At 39.2% G+C, this 12,171-nt stretch overlaps 1 protein-coding gene across 1 annotated transcript in view; it reads left to right on the forward strand.

The window, feature by feature from the left end:
- The window catches only part of LOC103143994 (adhesion G protein-coupled receptor G3-like), an 18,439-nt gene extending 9,597 nt beyond the window's left edge, over nucleotides 1-8,842 (forward strand). Inside the window, exons 4-12 of the mRNA XM_007560736.2 lie at nucleotides 1,794-1,919; nucleotides 2,572-2,730; nucleotides 2,808-2,850; nucleotides 2,937-3,025; nucleotides 3,413-3,531; nucleotides 7,441-7,721; nucleotides 7,890-7,986; nucleotides 8,082-8,401; nucleotides 8,491-8,842. Of these exons, the coding sequence (XP_007560798.2) occupies nucleotides 1,794-1,919; nucleotides 2,572-2,730; nucleotides 2,808-2,850; nucleotides 2,937-3,025; nucleotides 3,413-3,531; nucleotides 7,441-7,721; nucleotides 7,890-7,986; nucleotides 8,082-8,401; nucleotides 8,491-8,606 (1,350 nt within the window). The 3' untranslated portion in view covers nucleotides 8,607-8,842. The remainder of the gene's footprint in view (nucleotides 1-1,793; nucleotides 1,920-2,571; nucleotides 2,731-2,807; nucleotides 2,851-2,936; nucleotides 3,026-3,412; nucleotides 3,532-7,440; nucleotides 7,722-7,889; nucleotides 7,987-8,081; nucleotides 8,402-8,490) is intronic.
- The last annotated feature ends 3,329 nt before the right edge of the window (nucleotides 8,843-12,171 follow it).

Raw genomic sequence — 12,171 nt, forward strand, 5'->3', positions numbered from 1 at the left:
TAGAGCCGCTGCTCCTCCACGTCGAGAGGAGCCAGTGGAGGTGGCTCGGGCAACTGGTAAGGATGCCTCCTAGACGCCTCCCGAGTGAGGTGTTCCGGGCACATCCCACCGGGAGGAGACCCTGAGGAAGACCCAGGACACGCTGGAGGGACTATGTCTCTCGGCTGGCCTGGGAACGCCTTGGGATTCCCCCGGAGGAGCTGGAAGAAGTGGCTGGGGAGAGGGAAGTCTGGGCCTCCCTTCTGAAGCTGTTGCCCCCGTGACCCGACCCCGGATAAGCGGAAGAAAATGAATGGATGGATGGATGGATGGATGGATGGATGGATGGAATTATTTCCATTTCCTAAAAACCCCCATAGTGAGAATTATGTCAGGGAATTATTTTTTAACTTCTTCAAAATAAAAAAACTTATTCATTAATTTCCTCAGTATTTAACATTGCCTTTAAGCTGTATGACTTGGGTCAACAGTTTTGGGTTTCCAAGCTTCTCACTGTAGCTTCCTGGAGTTCTGGTCCATTCCAGATAGAGATGCTGGAACGGAGTCCAGTCGCCGTGGTAGCACACACCTCTTCAGATCTACCTACAAATTCTCTCAATGATTGACATCAGGGCTTTTTCATGGCCAAGCCAAAACACTGACCCTGTTGTCCTGAAGTCACTTTCTAAACACTTTGGCTGAATGCTGAGGGTTACTGTCCATTTGGAAAACCAATCTGTGGTCACCTTTAACGTCATGGTTGATATCTTTCAATGTTTCTTCAGTATTTCCACATAATCCTCTTTAATCTTCATATTTTATGAAGTGAACCAGTTCCTCCTGCAGCACAGCAGCACCACAATATGTTATGTTCACCTTTTCCTTCCAAATGTAACAGTGGTCATTACAGCCAAACAGTTCCACCTTAGTTTCATCAGACTACAGGACACGTCTCTAAAAATTAAGTAATTTGTTCTTGTGAGAATTTGCAACCCACAATCTGCCCTTTTGTGTTTCTTTTGGAATAATGGCTTCCTCTTTGTTGAGTGGCCATTCAGCTCATGTAGTCTGTCTTATCAGCTTCAGCCAGAATCTTCACAAGGTCTTGGACTTTTGTTCTGGATTTAAGCTTCAGATTTTGGACAAAACATGGCCATCTCAGGAACCCAGAACCAATCTCCTTCCTGAGTGTGACAATGGTTGGACATTCCCATCATTACTATTTTTGCTCATAATTGTTTAATCAGGTGAATGCAGCGTCTTCAACTATCTGGAAATTGATGAACCAGACTTGTGCAGCTTCACACTTCTCTTCATGAAATCTTGGGTGATTTCCTTTGACTTTCCTGTTGTGTTAAAAGTAAGCAGTCCAATTAACTCAAATGTGTCAGTTAACCTATCAGAGGTTACCAAAGCCATGACATCATCGTCTTGGTTTTCGTTCATTATTTAAAGGGACAGTAATCAATCTGTCCTTAGACTTCAGACTGACCTAAAAAAAGAGAAGATCTAAGACAAGAATGTTAACTTTGGACAGAGTTCACAGACAAAAATGTGTATCTTTTTATTCGGTGTAAGTCATTTGGTTTCAACTGTATAACCGTTTTGACTCTTCAAAATACAAGTTGCTCTTGTTGAATTGAATTAATAAACTAAATTCATGTTTTGACAATTACAGGATTAATGTGTTTATGTTTATAAACTGTTTTCAAAGTTTAATTGAACTGGGACATAGTAAATCATTAGATTACATTTACAGGACATGTTGTGAAACATAACTGGTTTTAACTGAATAAATTCCTTCTGGTTTTAAGGCTGACTTGAGTCCCACATCCAATCACGAGGTTCGAATCCCATCATCAGCTCTTCAGAGAATCAGAACACAGTCAGAGGAAACCATCCAGGTGGTTTCCTCGGTGATCAACAGCACATTCTTTCAGGTGTGATTCTCTGAACAAGCAAGTGTAATGTTCTTTACACATTTTGCTGGACTTCCAGCTAACTCTAGCGTGTCATTGTGAATGACACGCTAGAGCAGGGGTCCCCAAACTTTTTCCTGCAAGGGCCACATGACTGTTCCCTTTTCTGATCTGGGGCCGGTCTTAGTTTTTCGAGAAAGAAACCTTAGAAAAGTTTTTTGTTGACAGGGGGGCGGAATTGGATTACTGCCGATGACATATTCGCGTTTGTAGATAGGTTTTTACCCAGAATGCAAATGGAAAAAAACCGTGAGCGAAACGGTGACTGGTACTGACTAGTATATATTCCATTGAGGGAAACTAAGTTTCATATCTGCTCAAGAGCCCCTCTGGTGGTTGAAAAAAAATCCACATATATATGAAAAAAAAACACTGAATGGTATTGTTCAGGGGGCCAGACCAAATGAGGAGGCAGGCCAGATCCAGCCCACAGGCCATATCTTGGGGACCCCTGCGCTAGAGTAAGCTGGAAGTCCAGGTGGTTCTTTCCTTCAGGCTCATTTGCATTAATTTCCATTGTGAATTTTTTATAGTACACAACAGAGACAGTAAAGGCTGTTTCTAGAGGAATACTAGTTTTAAAAGAGAGGTCAATTCTGTCTCCTTGTTGCAGCGAACTCCTCGGACAAGAGGAAGAAGCATAATTCCCCAGCCAACTGTCAGAGTAAAGGAAACTGTTTTAGGAGAACTGGTTCTGTTTGTGAAAGTTGGAAGCCAGCCAGTCAGCGATCTCACTGAGCCGGTCCAGTTAATCTTCTACCACAAGGAGAAGGTAACTAAATAAATACAATAACAAACATTTAAAATACAAGAATTTTCCTTCATTTTGAATCCCTTTCTATGTTTCAGGAGATCAGTGGAAAATGTGTGTTTTGGAAGGAGGATGAAACAGGTGCAATATGGATGCAAACAACTTCTCTACTCTTAAATGAAAGCATCAAGTCAGGATTTACATGTTTGTTTTTCTGCTTTCATTAGAGTGGAGCACTGAAGGCTGTTATACCAAAAAATCAGAAGATAAATTTATCTGCAGCTGCAACCATCTGAGCTTTTTTGCTGTGCTTGTGGTAAATCCTGTTTTTCTGTCACGTAATCTAGTCCATGTAGTGTCTTCTAAAACTATTAACATTTTGTCATCTTAACCTAAAACTTAAATATTTTGGGGGGATTCTTTCACAACAGGCCAAAACATAAACTAGTGCACAATTGTAAATTGACAGCAGTATCTTAGATGGTTTTCAAATCTTCATCAAATACATATCTGGAAAAATCCCCTTGCATTTACATTCTGCCCCACATTTGCTGCAGTTCCTGCACCGATTAAACACACTGATCAGATTTAACTGTAAATAGCTTAGCATATCAGAGGTGAACACCAGAAACAGCAAACAAAATGTCTCCTCAGAATTGGTATGAAATGCACTTTAGCTAAATTTTATTTTTTCCCTGTATAGAATCCAGAAGTGAAGGTGGATGAGGATCATGCTGAGGCTCTCAGCTACATCACCTACATTGGATCAGCGCTCTCTGTCTTCTTTGCTTTCATCAGCCTTTTCATCTACGTTGGTCTGCAGTAAGTTTTTACTTTAACTTGAACCTTTTTTATTAATGGGATTGACATAGTTTGTATTGTAAGGCTGTCCAATTTTTTTGACTTGACAGAATTAAAAAAATAAATCTCGTCATAATCTGTCTTTATTCATTAACTTTTAAATTGATAATAATTAAATATTCAATGGCATTTAATTTTCATTGAGTTCTTTATTTACAAACTGAACAGAGAATCCAAATCAAGCAGATGAATACATGTAGCTGCTTTTCCATAGAGACGACTAGCTATGGCCCCAGTAACTACATATGAACATTAAAATTAAACAATTAAAATATGAATGATTCCCCTACTGTGGCCTGAATGCACACCAACTTGAATTGCGTACCTGCTTATGCATAATCAAACTTATAAATATTTTTATGTTGATCTGGAAATCTGGAAGCTGAAGCCCTGCTCTGCTTCCACCCTGAAGACCGGAATTACAAGCACCACTTTAGCCAAAGTTTTCAAATGGGATAATATTTCTCTAACTAAAGACATCGGAAGACAAAAAGACTCTCTGAACAAGAAGTTTTTGTTCAGAGATTTTAGCAGAAGGTCCTGCACCAGACAAAGAGTCTTGTCCACAACTCTTCAAATGTCAGCTACTGGACAGCAAAATGCATTTAGTTAAGTGTCCAGGTCAGAGAAGATACTCAGATTATTTTTCTATTAGTATTGATTCGTTTAGTTGCCTACACAATGTGCTCTGTACGTAAAGTTGAAAATGTTTATGCATTTGCTGCACCAAGTGGTCAAGTGAGTAAATTCTGATCTGGCAAAATGACAGCTGGCCTTCGGGTTTTCTGTTAACATTGAAAAGAACAAGAATGCAGAATATTCCAATAACAAAACCCCTGCTTAATATTTATTTACAATGAAAAACTTTATTACCCCTCTTATATTTAATATTTAAAATGTCTAAATTGGGAGTAATGTGGTACTGAAGTTAAATTATGTGTGTTGCACAAACAGGGCAAATAAGGCTGATTCTGATAATTGTGAACCTCTACCAATGGTTTTCATGGGTAGAAGTGTCACATACCAAAACCATGTATACACAAACATAAATGTCATGAAAGCCCTCAGCCATCATAGTGCTCTGTTATTAGTCCTGTGACCTGGACAGGACAGGACAGGATGTGATGCGAGTGTTCAAATCAACCACAAAACCAAAACAAACAAGGTCCAGAGACTGGTTGAAGATGATAGCGTTTTTACCCAGAGACACATATCCTGTGCTGAAAAAAGCTGTAAGGCCACACTACAAAAAAGAAGTCATTACTCAAAAAAAAAAAAAAAAAGCATTCAGAGGGAATATTGAAACATCTCGCAACTTAAAGATTTGGCACAAATGGTTTTTTTTAAATGGACAGTGACCCTGAGCACACCACCAAATTAGTTATGAAGATGCTGAAGGCCATCTTTGTACTGGTAGAAAAGCATGTTGTCTCACTTTAATTGTGTCCCTGGACAAGACACATAACCTGCTGTTCTGCTGGTGTTGGTCATTCAGTCTCTTGTTTTGCCAACTGAACATTATTCTGTACCAGGGCAGCTCACTACTATCAGTGTGTGAATGTATGTATGAATGGGTTATTGACTGATTGTAGCATGAAGCCCTTCAGACCTGATAAAGCGCTATACAAGTACTGACTATTCAGCTACAGACACAAATCCAATGGGATTATTGTAGAGCAGGAGAAAATGGTTGTCTAATCTATTTTTAGTGTGATCTGCATGCCTTTATTTCCCACAATCTGAATGGATACTAGCATTCAGATTGACAGACATCCTTCAGTAGCAGGTTTTGATGAGCTAGTTAGGTGCCTAACCTCGTATCTCCTCCACCAGAGCAGCCACCATTTGTTAGTGTGGCACAGAGTGGCAGCCTAGCTGTTGTGCGTCCTTGCGACTCTCAACATCATGTTATACAAAACAGTTCCATGTGAACACTGTTTCCCACTAAGCAGTTTACTCTGTGACACAGAGCATACGTATGTGGTTGCAAATTTTCCTTTGCAGAGATGGGTCTGGTGGATGTCTGTATTGTGTCCGCCTGACGTAAGTATGGACCTCCACAGAGTGAAATGCACCTGAGAATGCGGGGGCATTTAACCAAGTATTTCACAAATATGGCTATTATGGAGAACTTGGGAGAAAAAAAACATGGTTTAAAGAAAACCTGTGAAATGGTATGTTTGGAATTTGCTACAAACCATTTCAGAGACGTAACAAACACATGGAGGATGACGCTCTGGTCAAATGAACTTTTAGTATTACCTATCAATGGCAGAAAAATCTAAGAAAACCTGCTTCTTCTTTATCGCTAAAGTTTTTAGGGGGAAATAAATTATAAACAGTTCTACACCTTCCAACATCAGAAAAAAGATTCTGCTGAAAAGAGCTTCTGCTGTTTTCTGCCACCAAATAAAAGTGGGAGAAAACAAATAAAATGGATGTTGTAAAAAGCACATACCTTTGATCAGATATGTGATCTTTATACAATTTTATGCTGTTCAGATCAAAGTCAGCAAGTGAAATCGATTAGCAGCGATGGATGAGAAACCGCATGTGTCTTATATGTTCTTTCAGCTTAAATAAACAAACACTAACCAAAGATTTTAACACCCATTGCGACATCTGTTGTGTAGAGGCAGAATTATTCTTGTATTATATGAGAAGTTTGTCACACACAATCATGAGATAATGATTGGGTTTTTCTCATATTTTTATGGAGTCTTTGAATCATAAAAGGAATCTCACACTGAAGAAAGAAACAGAAGACCTAAAGTGACACATTTACAGGTTTTGACTGATAGAGTTAGGCAGTGTAAACATCTAGAAAATATGCTTTACTTTAAACTGTCTAATAATTTTAGACCTAACTGTCAGTGGGTCATTCTCATACCACCAAAATACTTTACACTCTGTTCTCAAAACCTATTTCTCACAGGAAGATGAGTCACATTGAACAATCTCCTTTCACAATCTCCTTGGTAAATAATAATCGCCTTATTTGGAACTGAGCACCAAATGTCAACATCACACCAGTTTAAAAAGTCAAAGTAACATTCACACAAGCTTGATTTTTGGAGATTGCTTTAGTCTTGGCACTTGTTGAATTAGCTGTTAGCTTCAGCCTCCAGGTCCAATCAATAAGGACATAGACTAACTAAAGGCACAAAGAGAAAAATCTACTGTAGATAAACTAAAAATCTTTCAAAAGAAAATTACTAAAGAACTCTAGAACTATTAAATCACCACAGAAGCACCCGCCTACTGCTGGAACAAAACAAAAGCTCCTCAAATGACTCTGGTCTTATTTTTTGTTTAGTTTGAGGTGCCAACAGAAATATGGCAGGAGTTCAGGAAAAATTGTGGGAGTCCTGGAGACTTACAAGAAGATTCAAAACATCTTTGGGTCAAAACCTGTGGAATACAAAATAAGTAATCAGTTCTGACCCAGTCAACTGTCACAGGTTACTGTGGTGTTTGGTTCAGAGAACTCTTCCTGGGACTTCAAAGGACGTTCTAAATAAACCTTTAAAGGTTTACTCTCAGAATCATGAGTGATTAACCAACTCCAATCATTTGTTTTTTGCTTTGCACAGCAAGACATCAAGGTGAACAGTAGTCATGCAGGAAATGTCAGAGTCAGTTTTATAATGCATATGCAAAGAATATTTGCTAACACATTTCTGGGTGCACAGATAAATCCTCCATGTATGGAGCCCTCAGTCCTCTACACAGCCATCACAGGTTGCAGGTCTTACCCCTTCATCACAACCCACTTTTCTGTCTAGTCATTAGCAAACAAAGGCAACTAGACCCAAAAATATCCTTTATAAGAAAAAAACAAACAATGCATTTCTGTCATGTCTCCCTTAGTCGACAACGTTCAGAGAAGGGCCTCAACATCCACATGCAGCTAACGGGGGCGTTGTTGTGCCTCCACCTCGGCTTCCTGAGCAGCAGTTTCTGGATCCTTCTGCTAGATGAGAACAAGTACAGCTGGGTTTGTGGAGGTCTGGGTCTCTTCCTGCACTGGTCTCTGCTGGCCACCATCACCTGGCTGGCCCTGGAAGGATTCCACCTTTACCTTCTCCTCATCCGAGTCTTTAACATCTACGTCAGACGATACCTGCTCAAACTCTGCCTGGTGGGATGGGGTGAGTTTGGAACTTTGGTTGGGAGCATGAAGCTAATTGCTCCAAACAATTAGCAAATTTGTATAGTCACTGTTTGGATTAACCTTTAAACAGTGACTAGATTATTTTTTTGTTTTTGACCTTGATTCTAATGGCAGCTGTTTGTCCTTCCTCTTGCTTTCTCCTCAGGCTTTCCTACCCTTGTTGTGGTAATTTGTGGGCCTTTAGGTGTCTATGGCAGATACACTCTGGAAACGAGGGATTCCAACAACCAAACATCAGAAATGTAAGACATTCCCATGAGTTCACATGTGCAAAAGAGTCAGTCAATGAAACTCCTAAACGACCACAGTCTCTGTTTTGTTACTTCTTGATGAACAGATGCTGGATGAACAGTGGCAACCCACAGACAAAGTTGGTCACGTACATCACTGTGGCTTTTCTTTGCCTGGTGGTGCTGTATAATTCCTGCATGCTGTTGCTGGTGGTGTTTAAAATGCGGGAGTTACGACGTGGCAGAGGAGACCGTGAGTCCAGCGACTGGAAGAAGATGAGCAAGGAGAACGAGTCCAGGTTATGGAAGGACGGTGCCACAGTTCTCGGCCTCAGCTGTGTACTGGGGTTACCATGGGGACTAGCCAGCCTCACCTATGTTAATGTAGCTGGAATCTACTTGTTCAACATCTTTAACTCTCTACAAGGTCAGTCAGTATATGCGACACTAAATATTGGTATCCATTGATAGTCGTTGATTCACCTGAATTATTTACTGGATTTTTTGTCTGTTCAGGTCTATTTATGTTCCTGTGGTCAGTGGCTTTATCAAGCAAGTCTCGATCAGAAAACAACTCTTCAGTCCGAGATCCTTCCACCCAGAAAATGATGACAACCAGCTTCAATAACTGAATCACAGATTTTTGCTGCATAAACAAACAGCGCCTAAATTAGGTGTTGACTATCTATTGGTCTTATTTTATATGCTTTATAATTTTACAAACAATGAGTCTTTTTGCTAATGTTATACTTTTCTATAAGATGTCTTTAAAAAGACTGTGCTCCAGAAATTTTATGTTCTTTGCATGTATTTATTGTTTAGATTTTATGTTTATAAAATATATCATGAAATAAAAATTATGTCAACGTCTATGTTCATCCAAAGTTTTTCAGTTTACCTGAAAAGCCCAACCAAATTGTTAGACAGCTGTGGTTTGGCTTCTGTGTGGCTGTTCATTTAGTTCACACAACCATCCACAAGAGGGAGCCAGGAGTTGCTGTTTAACGGGGAACCTGCTAAGCTAATTACATGTACCTGCAAATTCTCAGCTCAACCAGAGCTGATAAGGAGCCAATTGCCAGTCCTCTGATGCCTGAGTCTTAGCTTTACTCTGGGCCTTCCAGTTATTGGTCTTTTTATGTTCCCTGAGCTAGTGATAGGCAAATGAAGACTCATGAAGCAGTGAAGCTTTCAACACTTTGGTTTGCAAAAAGGTTCATTACTCATTGCTACATTCATCACTCACTAATGACATCTGCTGGTGAAACTGTAACAGCCTTGTCACTCCATTGGATCATACTTCCAATAATTAGTAAATGCAATATTGTCACAAAGTTTTTATCAAACTTAAGTTTAGTAACAGGAGAATCAATTAAATCATATTTAATTGTCATGTTTTAATTATTAAAATGATTTGTAGCCAATCTAGTCCTGGTTGAACGTCAGTGGTTGTGTTGGGTTTTCTTTTATGCCAGATACTGATATGACAATAAAGACATTTGATGTTTTAGTGTGTTGGGAGAGGAGTGCTTGTTGGGGCATTTGCTTGGATTTCTAATTGGCTCTGATCCCTTATATTTAGCTAAATACAGACTTTTAGTCTTGCAACAGCATTAAATCTGTTTCTGCTGTGCAAGACTGATATATCTTTGCTAATCAGACTACAAATAATAGTGGAAATTTCCAGAAGGTGAAAAATTGGGACACGGAGGGGTTAATTAATTTTACTTAAGAAGAATTTTATTGTGAGCGATCGTCTCAAAGTATTCCCAGATGTCAGAGATTTTCCTCATGCTGGCTCCATTTCAGTCAATCAGTCTAGCTCATTTGTGTATCACATTTCAGCAACAATGCAGTTCAAAGAGTTTTACATTATAAAATCACAAAAATATAAAGTCATATAAAAACACAATAATTGACAATTGAGAAAACCAGTAACAAACAGTACATTTTGATGAGTGCCATCATCAAAATCATCAATACACTTCAAATATGTTGGTCAATGTTCCTTTTATTTTGGCCACTGAAGACAAATATTCCCCTCTGATTCACGACCAAATGACCTACAACAACCCATGAAGCAGCATGGCTCATCACGCTATTATTTTGAAAACCGACACGCAAAATAAAGCAGTCGTGTCCCGGGTGATGCGAGGCGTCGGTTTTCAGCAAGACGGCACAAGCATCGAAGCGGGGCTTCATCTGACACGCCCCCTTTTTACCCGGTACACGCCTCGAAGTCTGGATTCAGATGTTCCATCTCTACTCTGAGCTTTTTGAATTTTTTTGTGGCTTAATCTATGATCTCCTTTAAAGGCGTTTTCTGCAGCAATCTGGATTCTAGTGATGGTGAGATGAAGCTTCCTGAAGCACTGAGGCATTACATCCAATAGTTTGACTCATGAGCTGGTGCACCACGGTGCTTCATTTGATCTGCTGCGACATCAAGTGGAAAATATATGTAACATAGGCAAAGTGAAAACAACTTGAAGCCTTACAATAAATAAGTAAATTATGTTTATGATTCTGATCATAAACATAATGATCAGAATCATTATTCTGAATATAATATCAGAATATTATATTCTGATAATATCAGAATATATTATTCTGATAATAGTCTTAATCTGTTCATCTGAAACAATGGCTGGATGAAAAAAGAAATCAGAAAACAAATGGGGGGGGAGAGAGTTGTGATTGACTTGTTACTCTAACCAAGCTATGTCACAAGGGACAAAATTACATCATTTATTAAAGAATAAAAAGTTTAATTTTGCTTGAATCTATGTGATTTCTCTGTTTTCAGATGATTCCATCTGCTACGGAAAATACCCATGCTCACAGAGCAAAGATGAAGCAAGAAATGCATCAGCTGGTTTGTGGAAGTTGGGATAAAACATTTTGTCACTTTCCAAATATTCCAGTGGATGTATTCTGTCTGACCTTTGAATCCTAAATTGACTTGGCTGAGCTTGACCAACCTGGTTAGTGCCTTTCTGCAGAGCTCAATAAACCCTCAGCACAGGTGAGGTTTTTTATCATTAAAGTTAATTTGGACACGACACTTATCCTTTTAAAACATTAGAAATTATTACACAGGATCCTCTGTGTTGGTTTTTTGACATTATTGGTGATGGTTTAATAATGCTGTGGGAAACTATTTGGCAAGATTAAAATGTTGCCAGACCTGGGAAACTTGGGTCCATCAGAAAAAAGATGCTCCAATGAATTGCACAAGCAATAAAATCCTAAAACAAGAAACTGTGACGTGTGAAACAGCAGCGTCTTGCCTTTCATTTTGATCCGCAAGCAAACTGACAAACCAGTTCTGAATGGTGGAGTGGTTTTAAACGTCACAAGCTGCTCCTTCAACACATGCCTCAATACGCTTCATAAAAATCCTCCTGGATTACTCGACTCACTGGATTCTGCTCCCTGTGCTGAGTTTGTTTCTCCTCGTCTTCTAAAGACTCTGAAGTTCTCTGGTTCAAATCTCATGACTGGCGACGTCTTGTTGCTCTTCCTACAAGTCTGTGCTGCGTAACCTGTCCGCCCTCTAACAATGTTACCATCCAGCAGCCTCCACCAGACCCCTCCACAGATCCCCGGCTCCCAGCTTTACACAACTCTGGATCAGCTGAGTCTTCTTAACATGGTACGTTTTGCTAGACATTGTCAAACATTGAGAGGTTTGTTATCAAACACGCTGTTTTGAAGCCAAAAACCTCTGAAATATATAGGGACACATCGAAAATCAACTAATTTAAAGTTAAAACTTTAGTCTTGGCACCTGTTGCATTAGCTGTTAGCTTCAGCCTCCAGGTCCAATCCATACGGACTTGCACTAACTAAAGGCCCCAAGAGAAAAATCTAAATAAACTAATAATCTTTCAAAAGAAAATTAATAAAGAAATCTTGGACTATTCTTTTAAATCACCACAGAAGCACCCATCTACTGCTGGAACAAAACAAACTCCTCAAATGCTAACATAAATGTTGAATTGGACCGTTCCAGGTCGCTATCAAGCTAATTTTCTATTAACATCTCCATAAATCTTTTTCGATAAACATGACGTTACCAAGACACATGCAAACATACCATGATCTTGTCTTTTTTTATATTCTCTCTTTTCTCTCTCAGTGATAAGTCTTTTTTTGTTGTTTTGTTTACTTCTCCTCCACCGGTGTTTTGGATGA

Source organism: Poecilia formosa, unplaced genomic scaffold (assembly GCF_000485575.1).
Source record: "Poecilia formosa unplaced genomic scaffold, Poecilia_formosa-5.1.2 Scaffold119, whole genome shotgun sequence".
Taxonomy (NCBI): Eukaryota; Metazoa; Chordata; class Actinopteri; order Cyprinodontiformes; family Poeciliidae; genus Poecilia; species Poecilia formosa.